Consider the following 13,021-nt stretch of genomic DNA (forward strand, 5'->3'; position numbering starts at 1 on the left):
CTAATTTTTTGGTTTCTGGGTGCATACAAAAATTGGGCTTCGCTATGCTGTAATCTATGAAGTATGCAAAGCATTATGTCTAAGAAGCAATATACACACCTTAATTTAAACATACTTTATTGTTAAATAACCTAGTGGTCATCTGAGCCTTCAGTGAGTCTTCCTCTTTTAGCAGAGGGAGGACCTTGCCTGGATGTTGATGGCTGCTGACTGATGCGGATGGTGGCTGCTGAAGGTTGGAGTGGCTGTAGCAGTTTCTTAAAATAAGACAACAATGAAGTCTGCCTCATCGATTTACTCTTCTTTTCATGAAAGGTTTCTCTGTAGCATGTGATGCTGTCTGATAGAATTTTATCCATGGTAGAACTTCTTTCAAAATTGAAGCTAATTCTCTCAAACCCTGCTGCTACTTTATCAGCTAAGTTTATGGAATATTCTAAATGTTTTGTTATCATTTCAGCAATATTAATATAATCTTTACCAGGAGTAGATTCCATCTCAAGAAACCACTTTCTTTGCTTATCCATAAGAGTAACTCCTCATCTGTTCTAAGTTTATCCTGAGATTGCAGCAATTCAGTCATCTCCAGCCTTCACTTTTATTTTTGTCCTCTTGCTATTCCTATCAATTTGCAGTGACTTCCTCCACTGAAGTCTTGAATCCCTCAAAGTCATCCATGAGGTTTGGAATCAGCTTCTTCCAAACTCCTGCTAATGTTGATACTCTGACGTCCTCCCATGAGTCACAAATGTTTCTAATGAAATCTAGGGTGGTGAAGGTTTTCAATTTACTTGCTCATCAGAGGGTTCACTATCTATGGCAGCTATAACCTTATGAGATGTATTTCTTAAATAAGAAAACTCGACAGTCAAAATTACTCCTTGATTTGTGACCTGTAGAGTGGATGTTGTGTTATCAGGCATGAAAACAACATTAATCTTGGACATCTCCACAAGAGCTCTTGAGTGACCAATTGCATTGTCGATGAGTTGTAATATTTTGAAAGGAATCTTTTTTTCTGAGCAGTAGGTCTCAACAGTGGGCTTAAAATATTTACTAAACCATGCTGTCAACAGATGTGCTGTCATCCAGGCTTTGTGGTTTTATTTACAGAGCACAGGCAGAGTAGATTTAGTATCATTCTTTAGGGCCCTAGGCTTTTCAGAATGGTAAATGAACCTTCACTTCAACTTAAAGTCTCCATATACATTGGACCCTAATAAGAGAATCAACCTGTCCTTTGGTGCTTTGAAGTCAGGCAATGACGTTTGTCCAGCTCAGAAATTCCTAGATGGCATCTTCTTCCAATAGAATGCTGTTTTGTCTACATGGAAAACCTATTGTTTAGTGTAGCCTCCTTTATCAGTGTTGTTAGCTGGATCTTCTGGAGAACTTGCTGCAGCTTCTTGATCAGCACTTGCTGCTTCACTTTGCACTTCAGTGTTTTGGAGACAGATTCTTTCCTTAAACTTCATGAACCCACCTCTGCTAGCTTCCAATTTTTATTCTGCAGCTTCCTCCCTTCTCTAAGCTTTCATAGAATTGAAGAGACCTAGGGCCTTGTTCTGGATTAGGCTTTGGCTTAAAGGAGTATTGTGGCTGGTTTGTTCTTCTTCAGCACGTTGATCTTGTTCAGAACTTTCTTCATAGCAGCAGTATGGCTGTTTGCTTTCTTATTACTCATGAGTTCACCGGAGTAGCACTTTTAATTTCCTTCAAGAGCTTTTCCTTTACATTCACAATTTGGCTATTTGGCACAAGAAGGTTTTGACCTGTCCTGGCTTTTGACATGTGTTCCTCACAAAGCTTAATCATTTCTAGCTTTTGATTTAAAGTGAGAGACATGTGACCCTTCCTTTCACTTGAATACTTCAAGGCCATTCCAGGGTTGTTAACTGGCCTAATTTCAGTATTGTTATGTCTCGTGGAATGAGGAGGCCCAAGGAGAGGAAGAGAGATGAGAAAACGACTGGTCAGTGGAGCAATCAGAACACACATAGCAGTGATTAAGTTTGTCATGTTATATGAGCAACATTGGTGGTGCCTGAAACCAATTACAACAGTAACAACAAAAACTGATCACATATCACAGTGACAGATACAGTAATAATGAAAACATTGGAAATACTGCAAGAATTCCCACAATGTGACAGAGACATGGAGACATGACAGAGTACATACTGCTGGAAAAATGGCAGTGAGAGATTTGCTTACTGCAGGGTTTCCTTAAATCTTCAATTAAAAACAAATAATAAAAAGAGTATCTTCAGAGCTTAACAAAGCAAAGCACGATAAAACAAGCTGAGTCTGTAGCTGCCGAGGTAAGGATGTTGGGAGGTGGAGCCTTTAAGAGGTGGGGACTAATGCAGGGCATCTGGGTCATGACGGCTCTGCCCTGGTGGGTGGCTTGCTGCCATTCTCTAGGTAGTGAGAGAGTTATCCCTCTCTGGAGACTGGATGAGATTTTTCAGGAATGAATTAGTTTTTACAAGGTTAGGCTGTCGTAAAGCCAGGACACACTTCATAGTTGGCCCCTTTGCACATGTCGGCCTCCTCTTTGATCTACTGCGTGTTAGGACTCAGCAGGAAAGCTCTGGTCAGAAGCCAGTGCCATGCACTTGAACTTCCCAGCCTGCAGAACTATGAGCTAAATAAGCCCTTTTTCCTTTATAAATTACCTAGCCTCAGCTATTCTGTTACGGCAACACTAAATAAACTAAGACTCTCCCACTGAGTCTTTGTGCAGGGGCCCACCAGCCAGGCAGATTCCCCTTCCATCTACCTTGGCACAAACTACCACACCAGTGACAAATGTGAATGTGCAATGGTCATGCTCCTACAACAAAATCCAGGCAGAATCATCCTGATTGAGGGCAGAATGGTGAGTTCTTAGAACAAAATCCACGGCAGAATCATCCTGATCGAGGGCAGAATGGTGAGTTCTTAGAACAAAATCCAGGGCAGAATCATCCTGATCGAGGGTGGAAGGGTAAGTTCTTAGATGTGACACCAAAAACACAATCCATAAAAGAAAAACTCAATGAAGTGGACCTCACTAAAATTAAACTATTGCTCTGGAAATTAGAGTGTACTCTTGTTGCTTGGAGAGTGTTCCACATCATTGCATATGCCAATAGTTCATTCTTTCTGTTGATGAATTCCACTCCTTTATATAGATACACACATATTTTTGATTGATTCCTACGTCAGTGACCATTTGGGTTGTTTTTAGTTATTGTTGTTTACAAATGAAGCTGTTATGAGCATTTTTGCATATACCAGGGTAATGAGAAAGTTTCTGGATCTTATGGTGAATTTGTCTTTACATTTAAGACACTGTCAAGCTGGGTGTGCCATTTTCCACAGCCACCAACAGAGAATGAGAGTTCTAGTTCCTTCACCAACACTTGGCATCATCAGTCTTAAAATTTACTCATTTTAATATGTGTGCTGTGAGATTTCACTGTTTTAATTTGCACTTCCCTACACGCTAATGATTTGGAGCATATTTTAACCTACCTATTTCCCATCTAGAAATCTTTTTTGAATTGTTTATTCAAGCCTTTTCCCAAATTTCTTATTGTTTTTCTAATCATTGAGCTTTGAGATCTTTTTATGCATTATAGATAGAAGTCCTTTATCAGTTATATGCCTTGAAAATATTTTCTCCCAGTTTTCATATCTTCTCTTAATTATATTAGCAGTGTTTTTCAAATAATACATGCTTTTAATTTCAAGTCTAAATTACCAATTTTCTTTCATGGTTTGTGCTTCTGGTTTTGTATCTGAGAAATATTTGCATAACCAGAGGTCACAAAGACTTTACCCTGCTTATTCTTCTAAAAGTTTTATAGTTTTGCACTTATATTTAGTTCTATATTCATTTTGAGTTTATACTTATATATATAATATTTATGTATATAATGAGTCTAAGTTCTTTTTTTCATATATGGGCATCCAGTTATCCCAGCATAGTTTGTTCAGAAGGCTTTCCCTTCTCCACTGAATTGCCTTTGCACATCTGCCATACACAGAAGCTCTTTTTGGCTGTGCTTGTCTTGATGGTACGGTAGGAGTGGTAAAGGCATTAATGAATCACAGAGCCACCTTGATTTGCTTAAGATTCTGTTGCACATGATACCAAGCAACTACTAATGCCAGAATATTAACCTGTGTGTGAACAAGAATAGTCTTTGGAGAGTCTTTATAAACAAAAGGAGAAATTATCAGAAAAATTTCCGAAACTTGGAAACAGGCAGAAGAGACTGGTGTTCTGTGAGAGCAGCTCAGACCAGAGAGCAAACCTAAGTCCAGAAATGGAGCAGGGGGGAAAGACGAGCCCATTAGGGAGAATGCTCCTACCACGGGAGCTGTGTGGAAGGATGACAGCTTGGTTTGCCTCAGTGAGGTCCCGCTCCCAGAGGTGGGCAGGCAGGGGTGTGCTCGTCAGGACTCGACAGAGGAAAATCCATGGAGCACCGTGCGTCACTGGCTCCTCTAACAGGAGACCCACTGCGCAGTGATGGTGATGGTGCGCATCTGTACAGCACACACAGACCTACGAAAACTTCATAAACGTGATCTTGTGAAACTGTCTTGCAAAGGAGAAAGCTGACTTTGATGAGAATGCTTTTTGTACAGGCACCGCAGGAGACACTGTTGTCTGTCAGTTCTGCACCTGCTGCCTGGGGTGTCCTTTCTACACCTGCTCCCTGGGACGTCCTTTCTACACCTCTTCCCTGGGATGCCCTTTCTACACCCGCTCCCTGGGGTGTCCTTTCTACACCCGCTCCCTGGGGTGTCCTTTCTGCACCCGCTCCCTGGGGTGTCCTTTCTACACCTGTTTCCTGGGGTGTCCTTTCTACACCTCTTCCCTGGGAAGTCCTTTCTACACCTCTTCCCTGGGGTGTCCTTTCTACACCTGCTCCCTGGGGTGTCCTTTCTACACCCGCTCCCTGGGGTGTCTTTTCTACACCCGCTCCCTGGGGTGTCCTTTCTACACCCTCTCCCTGGGGTGTCCTTTCTACACCCTCTCCCTGGGATGTCCTTTCTACACCCGTTCCCTGGGGTGTCCTTTCTACACCTGCTCCGTGGGATGTCCTTTCTAATAGAATACTTTTTTTTTTTTTTTTACCAGTACCAGTCTGTGGCCTATTAGGAACTGGGCCTCACACCAAGAGCTGGGTTAGTGAGCATCATCACCTGACCTCTGCCTCCTGTCAGATGAGCAGAAGTATTAGATTCTCATAGGAGCGGGAACACTATTGTGAACTGCACCTGTGAGGGATCTGGGTGACACACTCCTTATGAGAACCTAATGCCTGAGGATCTTTCACTGTCTCCCATCCCCCCAGATGGGACCGTCTAGTTGCAGAACACAAACTCAGACCTCACTGATTCTGCATTATGGTGGGTTGTACAATTATTTCATTACAGATTGCAATGTAATAATAATAGAAATAAAGTGCACAATAAATGTAATGTGCTTGAATCATCCCCAAACCATCCCCCTGGCCCTGTCCGTGGAAAAACTGTCATTCACAAAACCAGTCCCTGGTACCATAAAGGTTGGGACCGTTGCTGACTTCATTTCCAGTCCCCAGGGTGGGTGCTCGTTCTCAGAAGCCAATCATCCAATGGTGTTCCCTTGACGAGAAGCTAATCAGCCAATGGCGTTCCCTTGACGAGAAGCCAATCAGCCAATGGTGTTCCCTTGACGAGAAGCCAATCAGCCAATAGCATTCCCTTGATGAGAAGCCAATCAGCCAATGGTGTTCCCTTGATGAGAAGCCAATCAGCCAATGGCGTTCCCTAGACGAGTACTTTGGTCTGACGGGCTCATGACCTAGGCTGGCACAGCCAGGCTGAAGGGGACATCCTCAGTGGGTTACGGAAGCTATTTTCTGCCTCCCCTGAACACCGACATGAACGCTTGTTTCTTCCGCAGGCATCTTATGACCGGGAGGGGAGCCACACCGAGGCACGATCTAGACCTCAAAGCTCAGCAAGGTGGAATATGGAAACCTTGTTATGGAAAATAATAGCAACATTCGGTATTGTTTATGGTTGAGTCAAGAACCTTCTCTTACTTGTAGCCAAAGGCATCCTATCTGATAGATATTTTATACTTTGTGTTTTTGTGTCGCTATTAGGAAAGATATACATTTTTAATTTTAAATTCTAACGGGACATTGCTGGTATAAACAAAAATTTAGATAAATTGACATAAAAATTTACAAAAGTCTTGTAAATTGCAGAACAACATGCATATGTGATGACTTTTCAATAAAAAAGAAAAAAAAACTTGAATATGTGTAAAAACAGTTTGAAGATTATATAACATCATATCGGCATTTGTACCTCAGCTTGGGAGGCAGGGATGGAGAGGCTGGAACACGGAAGGGCTGTTATTCTCTTACGCATGTGTGTGACACTGAATTCTGGATAACTTGGAACAATATTTGTAATGTAGATATTATTTAAGAGAGTAATAATGTTGATAAGGCGGTTAAGGACATGCACGAAGCTACTACCCTGATGATGGAGAACTTTTCTGTAAAATGTACTGACCTCACATAGGTGCATTCAGAAACGACTGTGAAGGAATGTCATGAGTTTAGATCCAGAGCCTGTGAAGGGTGCAGGGCTTTCCTTTCAGAAACCCTTTTAGAGAAGGAATGAACACGGTAATCAATGCTGGAAAAGTGTTACAATTAGTAAAGAAAAATCAACGCTATCAACACTATACACATGTAATTATTCTGGAGATTTAAAATTGTGAGTCGGGCTGGAATACGATCAAACTCAGGAAATAGTAGAAAAAACTAGCAAAACAAGCAAAACAGAGATAGAAGGTGGAGAAAAGAAATCCAGCAGTGCTACTGAATCAAGAAGAACACATTTACAGAGAGTTTGAAATACGCCAGGGACTGTTCTAGGCACTTTCACACTATTTCGTTTCTGTCACATGTGAGGTTGAATGTTTCAAGCAGAAAGAACGTGACTCTGAAGACAGCAATTCTTGAAATCTTGCGTAGATTCTGCCATTGTGGTTTAGTCTCTAGGTGATCGTGGAGAAGTAACATAGCCCTTCTGAACTTTCGTTTACCATTTGTAAAATAAAAGGGAAAAGGAAAGAACAACTGCATCTTAGACGTATTAAAAAAAGTTAAATGATGTACACGCAATGCATCCAGCCTAGTAGAGAGTATTAGGCATTTGACTTAATTCATTTACACATATTACTAAATGTAATATAATTTTATAAGTACTCCATGATGAGTTAGAATACTTAATTTACCGTTTATGTAATGGAGTTTTGGAGAACTATTTTCTCTAATTCACGAAGAGGGAGTGGGTCCATCTAATTTCGAAATGCTTTGTCCTTCCCAGGACACCATGGACAGATCTGATAGGAGTCAGGTCACTACGTGGGGTGGAGCTCAGGAAATGCCTGCAGGGTGGGTTCCTAAAACACGGGTCCTGAGTGAGGCGTAAATTGGGAATCCAATGCCCTGAGAGGTCTTGCATGACCTTGCCACCCTGCACAAGGAAGCATCCACCTGGGGCTTCTTTGAGGGCATCCACTTTGCTGAGTTGTGAAGATCCAGCAAGTCAGTCATGGGCAGCATGGCACGGCCCCAGCAGTTCTTCCCAACAGTGGTCATCACGGCCCCCATAGCCCCACTCTACCCAGTCCTGCAGAAACGTGGATGGATGCCCACACCCACTTAGTCTCTGCAGGTGTGCCGGCTTGTTAACACCCTCATTGCCTCATCCCCCACGAAAGGTCTTCATTATCTCAATCCTGGATTATTGAAAATGTTTCCTCTAAAATTCACCTGGGCACATTGCTGCCTGCTGAGTCCTAGCCCGAATCTTAGATCTTTCATTCTGCCAAATGGAGCATTAGCCTAATTTTTCAATGCTTCCCACTGGGAATGCCTTCTCTTCTCCACCTGTGCAAGGTATCAGTGATTTTTACAAGAGACTAACCACTTCCTCTAGGAAACATGTCCTGACCATTAAAGTCCAACCCCAGCTCTGACCCCACTCCCACCCTACCCTATACCTTTTTTTTTTGAGACAGGGTCTCACTCTGTGGCCCAGGCTGGAGTGCAGTGGTGCCATCGTAGCTCACTGCAGCCTCAAACTCTTGGACTCAAGAGATCCTCCCCACTCAGCCTTCTGAGTAGCTGGCACTACAGGCATGAGCTACCATGCCTGGCTAATATTTTATTATTATTTTTTGCAGACACGGGGCTTCTAGGTTTCTTGGGCTTGGTTGCCCGGGCTGGTCTCTAATTCTGAGGCTCAAGGGATCCTCTTGCCTTAGCCTCCCGAAGAGCTAGGATTACAGGCATGAACCACTATGCCCAGACTTCACCCCCTTCAGTGGAATAAGGACAGTACAGAACATAAGGAAGGACTATTCACAAAGAAGTTCTATTTTTTAGGAATCCTAAATAAACTTTCACTCTCTAGAATGCTTCAGACATTCATTTCACTACATCTGGGTACTAGATGAAATTACTAACCTTTCACCCTCCCTCCAACACTGTAATTCTATGATTGCTCTTATTCAGGATATCTTCTCCCGTAACCTGTCACCGTCCCATAGATGAGTCTAAATGGCCACCGTGACTCTGCTCAGCCAGGCACAGGCCCTGGGGCACTAGAGGGCGTGGGGCAGCCCCTGCACACACATGCGAATGGAGAATTCTCTCTACTTCTCTGGTATTTATGTTGAAAGCAAAATGATTACTGCTATCGTCTAAAAAAAAAAAGCAGAAAGTTCACTTTGTCCCAGAAACGCTCTTTCACTTTGCCTTTTAATGACTTGAACCTTTAGTACTGATGGTTTCTAAGTGGCTAAATGTCACTATACATTTGAGTAAGTCCCTGAGATGAAGGATCCTATGTTTAGTAATTTTCTTTCCAGCATGTAATGTTCTGTAATGGTTAATGAATTGGATGCTTCAAATATAAAGGTTATTTTAAGCATCAGGAATCAACCATAATTCCAACTTAGGGTGCCGAATTTGAGGGGAAAATCACAGCAGCCTGGGATAAATGAGAATAAACGTTGGCGTTGGTTTCTATGAAGATCTGCGTGTGACTTCATTCTGTGGACTAAGAGATCTCAGTGTGCATTAGTTACAGGGACGCTTTGTGCTCTGTGACGGCATGCCAAGGAGCCTGGATACATTTTGACACCCTGAATGAAAGATAAATAACAGAATATTTTCACATTCAAAGTATATATATGTATATTTAAACGAAGTAGCCATCTTTAGTTACTAAGTTCACACTCAGCATTCTCTGCGCTCAGCCAGGCAGGAGCCCTGGACTTTGGTGTGAAGTCAGAGCTCCTCTGTGATGCATTGCCTCATTTATCTCCTGTCACTCTTCATTCCTGCAGCGTGCATCCGCCCTGAAGGATCATCCCACTATTTAGGATAAGGAGGATTATAATGCATTCTTCCTTATCCCTTCACATGGTATACATTCAAATTTGTGAGTGATGTATTTGCTGTTGTCAAGAAGAGAAAAGCAATTCAGACACATAAGCTATTTTATATTCTCCTTCGGACCATCAAGTTTGAGAGGAAGAACCAATAAAGTGCCTTAAAATATTACAAACATCCAAGTAACTGCACGACATATCATACTCATTTGTAAGCTAGGTGTTCTGTCTCCTGGAGCACAGGCTAGAAGTGTCATCACTTATCAGGAATTTGAGTGCCACATCGGTGGAGTCCCTGCCTGGAAAGCGATGCAGCCCGTTCCTCACATTCAATGTAGACACAGACACAAAATCCTCTCCTCCCCTTCCCTTCCATTACAGCTCATGTTATCCACGGAGTGCGTGACTCCGTGTGAACGATCATTTCCACACAGTGGCTCAGGTGAAAAATTCTCACCTTCTGAAGATTCCTTTTCCCCCAATAAATTGCTACATATACCCCAATGCTATGTTTCAGACACCCGAGCAGGTGTAGGTGAGAAGAGTGTGAGTTGTTCACTTACCCTGGTTCTCTGCACTTCCAGGAATGTGGCTCTTTGGAAGGACTTCTCCCACACGGCCAGCTCGCTGCCAAGCTCCACGTTGAAAACATGGCTCTTCCCATAGCCGGCTACAACGCTGAAGCAATAGGGCCTCTGGTCCTCAAAGTCAAAATCTTGAAGACCCAGATACAAGTTGGCTTGCAACCAGCAGTCCTCTGTGAGCCAGAACTGAAAAACAGAGCATGGATTGGAAACGTGCAGCACTGGAAGGTCATTCCCATGCTGAGGGCCCTGGCGTGGGGAGAAGGCAGCGTTTGTGTGATCTGGGAAACCGTCTCCTGGGTGCAGACAAGGAGGCAAATTCAGAGCAATGAGCCCTCTCATGCACAGCTGGTGTGGAAGTGGTCCACAGACAAATATCTGTAAATAAATTATGTCAAATGCCTAATTCTCTGTAAGTGCCTTTCCCTTAAAATACTGGTCACCACACACTTTCCTATTTTACTGTGAAGAGAAAGATGAGGCTGGATGTGATGGCTCACGCCTGTAATCCCAGCACTTTGGGAGACGGAGGTGGGTGGATTGCTTGAGCCCAGGAGTCTGAGACCAGCCTGGGCAACATGGCAAGACCTTGTCTTTACAAAAATAAATGAATAAATAAAATACAACAAATTAGCCAGGTGTGGCAACACATGCTTGTAGTTCTAGCTATTTGGGAGGCTGAGGTAGTAGGACTGCTTGAGCCCAGAAGCCCGAGGTTACAGAAAGCCAAGATCACACCACCAATGCACTCCAGCCTGGGTGACAGAGGGAAACCCTGTCTCAAAAAAAAAAAAAAAAACAAGATAAAGATGAAAGTCTTGAGACATTGATACTTGTGTTTATCATAAAACCTGAAAACACCGCCACCACTCTAACTAAGCATGTCCCCTGCGCCTCCGAGTCTCTATAGAATTACTGGCTCTTCGTCTCCTCATGGGTTCATTGTCCTGAGACAAAGGACTGCGTGCCCAAAACGCCTCTGAAGCACGACAAAGCACTCGGCCACCCGGGAGCTCACTCCGCCAACCCAAAGGCCTGACAAAGGGAATGATGTAATGATGTTGTTCCATTTCTGGTTAATCGTTTAACCCAGAGATGTAAGTTACTTACAGCATGTCTATTACATCACAGGTTTTACTCTGTGACCACCAAGGCGACTCGGATGCTGCCAGCCTGTGCTGCACGGAGCAGCCTGGGGAGCTCCCCATTTCTTTCCCCCATCTGCAAGGTTGCACCCCACTTCAGGATTCATTTTATCAAGGGCAGAAGAGAAAGACTGGGGGTCCCAGTTGTCACAATTATAGGTCAACAGCATGGAGGTGCATGGTGAACGCACACTCAATACCTGGCTGGCACCTGTCTCTGTCTATCACTGTCTGTCTCTCTCTCTCTCTCTGTCTCCATTTCTATGTCTGTGTCTCTCTTTGTGTCTCTCTCTTTCTCTCTCTCTCTCCATTTCTGTCTTTCTGTTTCTCTTTCTATTTTATGTCTGTTTCTCTGTCTCTCTCTATCCCTCTCTTTGTCTCTGTCTGTCTCTCTCTGGACCCACCTCAGTTCTCAGCTCACCCATTCATTTACTGGTCCACAGATCCACCCTGAAGAGCCCCCACCAGACACCTTCCTGGGATGCTGCACCCCAACATCAATTTTGCTGCACCAGTCTCTCCCCAATGAAGGGAAACAAGGTGAGACACCTGGGCTGGGGTTTCCAAAGTCCTGAATGAGAATGTGGTGTCCACCCACAGCCCTGCATATGGCAGCAGAAAGGAAGGGGAGCTGCCCACCTGCTGGGTCTTCCCATCATGATTCTGAGATATCTCCATTCACTTGTGCCAACCAGCCAAGCTGGACAGTCCCCACTCACACTTACGCTCAAGGTCCAGTCCCAAAATCCACATGAACTCAGCACTTGGCCAAACAGTTTTACTTGAAATATGCTGACACATGCACTCTAGGCACAGGTTAGAGGTAAAAGCTATGACTGGTGTGTCTCAGGCAGGCCTCCTGGCCTCTCTGGGGGGATGCCCTGGCTCTCCTGGCCCCTCAGACGTCTCTGCAGGATGACCCTCTGGTCATAGAGAGCATTGCACATTTATCCCTGTGCATCATCCAGACACCAAATGCCTTGTGGTGTGTGCACTTAAGAACATGTGTGTACGTGTGCACATGAGAATGTGTGCACACACACGAACATGTGTACATGTGGAAATGTATATGCACATGAATGTGTGTGTACATGAATGGGTGTAGTGTGCATACGTTGCTAACCCTAAATGAGCCTTGAGTACAGAAACTGCACTTTAATTCTGGGGCCCTCTGGATCTTCTCCTTCAGCTGGGATACCTGGAACCTATAGGGTTACACGTCACAAACCAAGAACAACATGTTCATCATTGACCTTATGGTGCAGAAAGTATCTCTTTATCCACTGAACTTAAATGTCAAAAACTGATAAAGAAAAACTTTTGGAAGATATTTATGTGGGAACGCACATGCCCCATTGAATGGCTCATTTTAGTTGGGCCTCGAACAATCCAGGGGTTAGGGGCGCCGACTCTCACACAGTTGAAGATTCACGCATAACTTTTGACTCCCCTAAAACTTAACTAGTAGTAGTCTATTGTTGATCAGAAGCTTTACTAATAACATGAACAGTCAATTAACACATATTCTGTATGTTATACGTAGAATATACTACATTCTTAGAATAGAATAAGTGAATCCAGGCACAGTGGCTTACACCTGCAATCACAACTAATTGGGAGGCGGAGGCAGGGGCATCACTGGAGCCCATGAATTTAAGACCAGCCTGGATGACATAGCAAGATCCTATTTCTAAATAAATAAATGAAGAAAGTAAGCTATAGAATAGAGAATGTTATTGAGAAAATCACAGGGAAGAGAAGATATACTTAGAGCACTGCACTGTATTTATTGACACCATAAGTTTACATCATCTGTTTATGAGATG

At 43.5% G+C, this 13,021-nt stretch overlaps 1 protein-coding gene across 3 annotated transcripts in view; it reads right to left on the minus strand.

Moving 5' to 3' along the window:
- Positions 1-13,021, minus strand: part of SNTG2 (syntrophin gamma 2) — a 417,829-nt gene that overhangs the window by 90,007 nt on the left and 314,801 nt on the right. For all 3 annotated transcript variants that reach the window (XM_024242487.2, XM_063713807.1, XM_054548457.2), the window contains one exon: positions 10,030-10,236. In XM_024242487.2, coding sequence (XP_024098255.2) covers positions 10,030-10,236 — 207 coding nt within the window. The remainder of the gene's footprint in view (positions 1-10,029; positions 10,237-13,021) is intronic.

The sequence above is a fragment of the Pongo abelii genome, chromosome 12 (assembly GCF_028885655.2).
Source record: "Pongo abelii isolate AG06213 chromosome 12, NHGRI_mPonAbe1-v2.0_pri, whole genome shotgun sequence".
In the NCBI taxonomy this organism is placed as follows: domain Eukaryota; kingdom Metazoa; phylum Chordata; class Mammalia; order Primates; family Hominidae; genus Pongo; species Pongo abelii.